This window comes from Arachis ipaensis, chromosome B03, assembly GCF_000816755.2.
Source record: "Arachis ipaensis cultivar K30076 chromosome B03, Araip1.1, whole genome shotgun sequence".
Lineage (NCBI taxonomy): Eukaryota > Viridiplantae > Streptophyta > Magnoliopsida > Fabales > Fabaceae > Arachis > Arachis ipaensis.
Window position 1 is genome coordinate 111,935,423 of NC_029787.2, and position 2,057 is coordinate 111,937,479.

At 32.1% G+C, this 2,057-nt stretch overlaps 1 protein-coding gene across 1 annotated transcript; it reads left to right on the forward strand.

The window, feature by feature from the left end:
* Nucleotides 1-471, forward strand: LOC107633564. Its single transcript, XM_016337176.1, has one exon. It carries the CDS (start codon nucleotides 1-3, stop codon nucleotides 469-471), a length of 471 nt encoding a protein of 156 aa, XP_016192662.1.

Genomic DNA, 2,057 nt, shown 5'->3' on the forward strand with positions numbered 1-2,057 from the left:
ATGGATTTTGTAGGAAAATTTTACCTTGGAGATGTTGGATTCATGTTGAAGCATGGATTAATTATCCTATATCGAGGTGTAAGATATCACTTAAAAGAGTATGCAAGACGTGGCCCAGAAAATGAAAAGAAATTATTTAATCTTCATCATGCTTCATTGAAAAATGTTATCGAAAGGTCATTTGAAGTTTTGAAGAAAAGATTTGCAATAATCACAAGTGGCACTGAACTACATTATGACTTTGAAACTATGACTGAAATTGTTCTAGCTTGTTTTATCTTACATAATATTTTAATGGGTGTAGATCCTGGTCCACATCTCATAGCTCAAGTTGATCGAGAATTGCAAGATAATAATCCAAAAGAGGATGAAATAGTTCGACATGAACAAGATGAAGACTATAGGCGGAGATCTATGTTAAGGGATGAAATAGCTACTCAAATATGGGCTGACTATCAACTAGGACTCTAATTACTCCTTTAAAAAAATGCAAATGAATTTGTTAGTTGTATTATGTGTGAGCTGAATTGATATTTTAATTTTGATGTGTTATTGTTGAATTCATATGTGACTTCTTAATGTGTTATTACATTCTATTTAATGAATTTTGTGTGCAATTGTTGAATCAACTTGTGACATGTTGTATTTATGGAGTGTATTGAATCTTTATCTGTTCAATAAATGATAAGATAGTTAACAAATAATTTGATTTGAGATTATGGTATGTTGTTTTTATCCATTTGTTTTGTAGATTGAGAGGTGTTAATGCCAAAGAAAATATCATGGCAAGGTGATGCCACTAGTCGGGATACATTAAGATGGACCGACGAAATGTATACAACCTTCATTGATACTTTGATTGAAGAATGTGGCAAAGGAAATAGAGTGAATGACACATTTACTATAATGGCATATGACAATATACTTTCACTTTTGAGATCTACCTAAGGTAACCACCTCCGCAAAGAAAATCTTAAGAATAGATTGAGGACTTTAAAGGATCATTTTGGTGTTTATTATGATCATTTTCATGGCCTTAGTGGATTTTCTTGGAATCCAATTACAAAGATATTTGAGGCTGAAACTGAAATTTGGGAAGAATTGATTAAGATAGACTTTATGCATTCATTCTCTTATTTGGTTAAGAATTTAACTAGTGAATATTCAAGAATGATATCAATAATATATATTTACATATAGACACACTCAGTAAATATTCTTCTATTTTACTTAGGCAAAACCAGAAGTAAAAAAGTGGATGCGTACTCCAATCAAACACTATGTTAAACTGTTTGAGATATATGGTACAGACATAGTAACAGGAAAACATGCTGAAAGTGCCAAAGGAAAGTCAAAAGGTGGGAGAAGAATAAAGAAACAATTAACTTGAATGATGATGATAGTTTCTTAAATATAGAAGAGGAGTGGAATGATGAGCCAATTACTCATCATGCTACTAGTTTTACAATGGGTTATAGTCCTGAAATTGGTTTGTCTAACCAATCAATCGGCTCTCATGGAACATCATCAAGAGGTACTAAACGCAAAACAACCATGAGTGATAAATTAGAATTAGAAATAGAAAGAATGAGTTAGGGCATTCAAGCATTGACTGAGATGATGAATGATGGGAATCTTTTTTTATGAGAGATCAATTAATATCGCTGAAAAGCAAGTGCTAATAGCTGAAGAACAAGTGCAAGTAGCTAAGGAGCAAGTTCAAATTCCTAAACAACAAGTGCGAATAGCTAAAAGGGGTCTTGTGATTCTTGAGCAAAGCATTACTCGAATTTACTTTATAAATGATGTGTGGACTGAGTTAGAAAATTTAGGTGTGATGCAAGAATTGCGCATGAGGTGTTACTGCTTTTTATGCAGATATGATAGAGCTTAGAGAGAATTTTTTGGTGTTCCAAATGATATATGTCTTGCCACATTATATGAATTGATGAAAGAAGCTGGTGCATTCTAGGAAGGTAGTAGTATCTTTATATTTTGTGGGTAACATATTATGACTTAATTAAGGCTTATAATGATAATACATCATACTTTTGTAT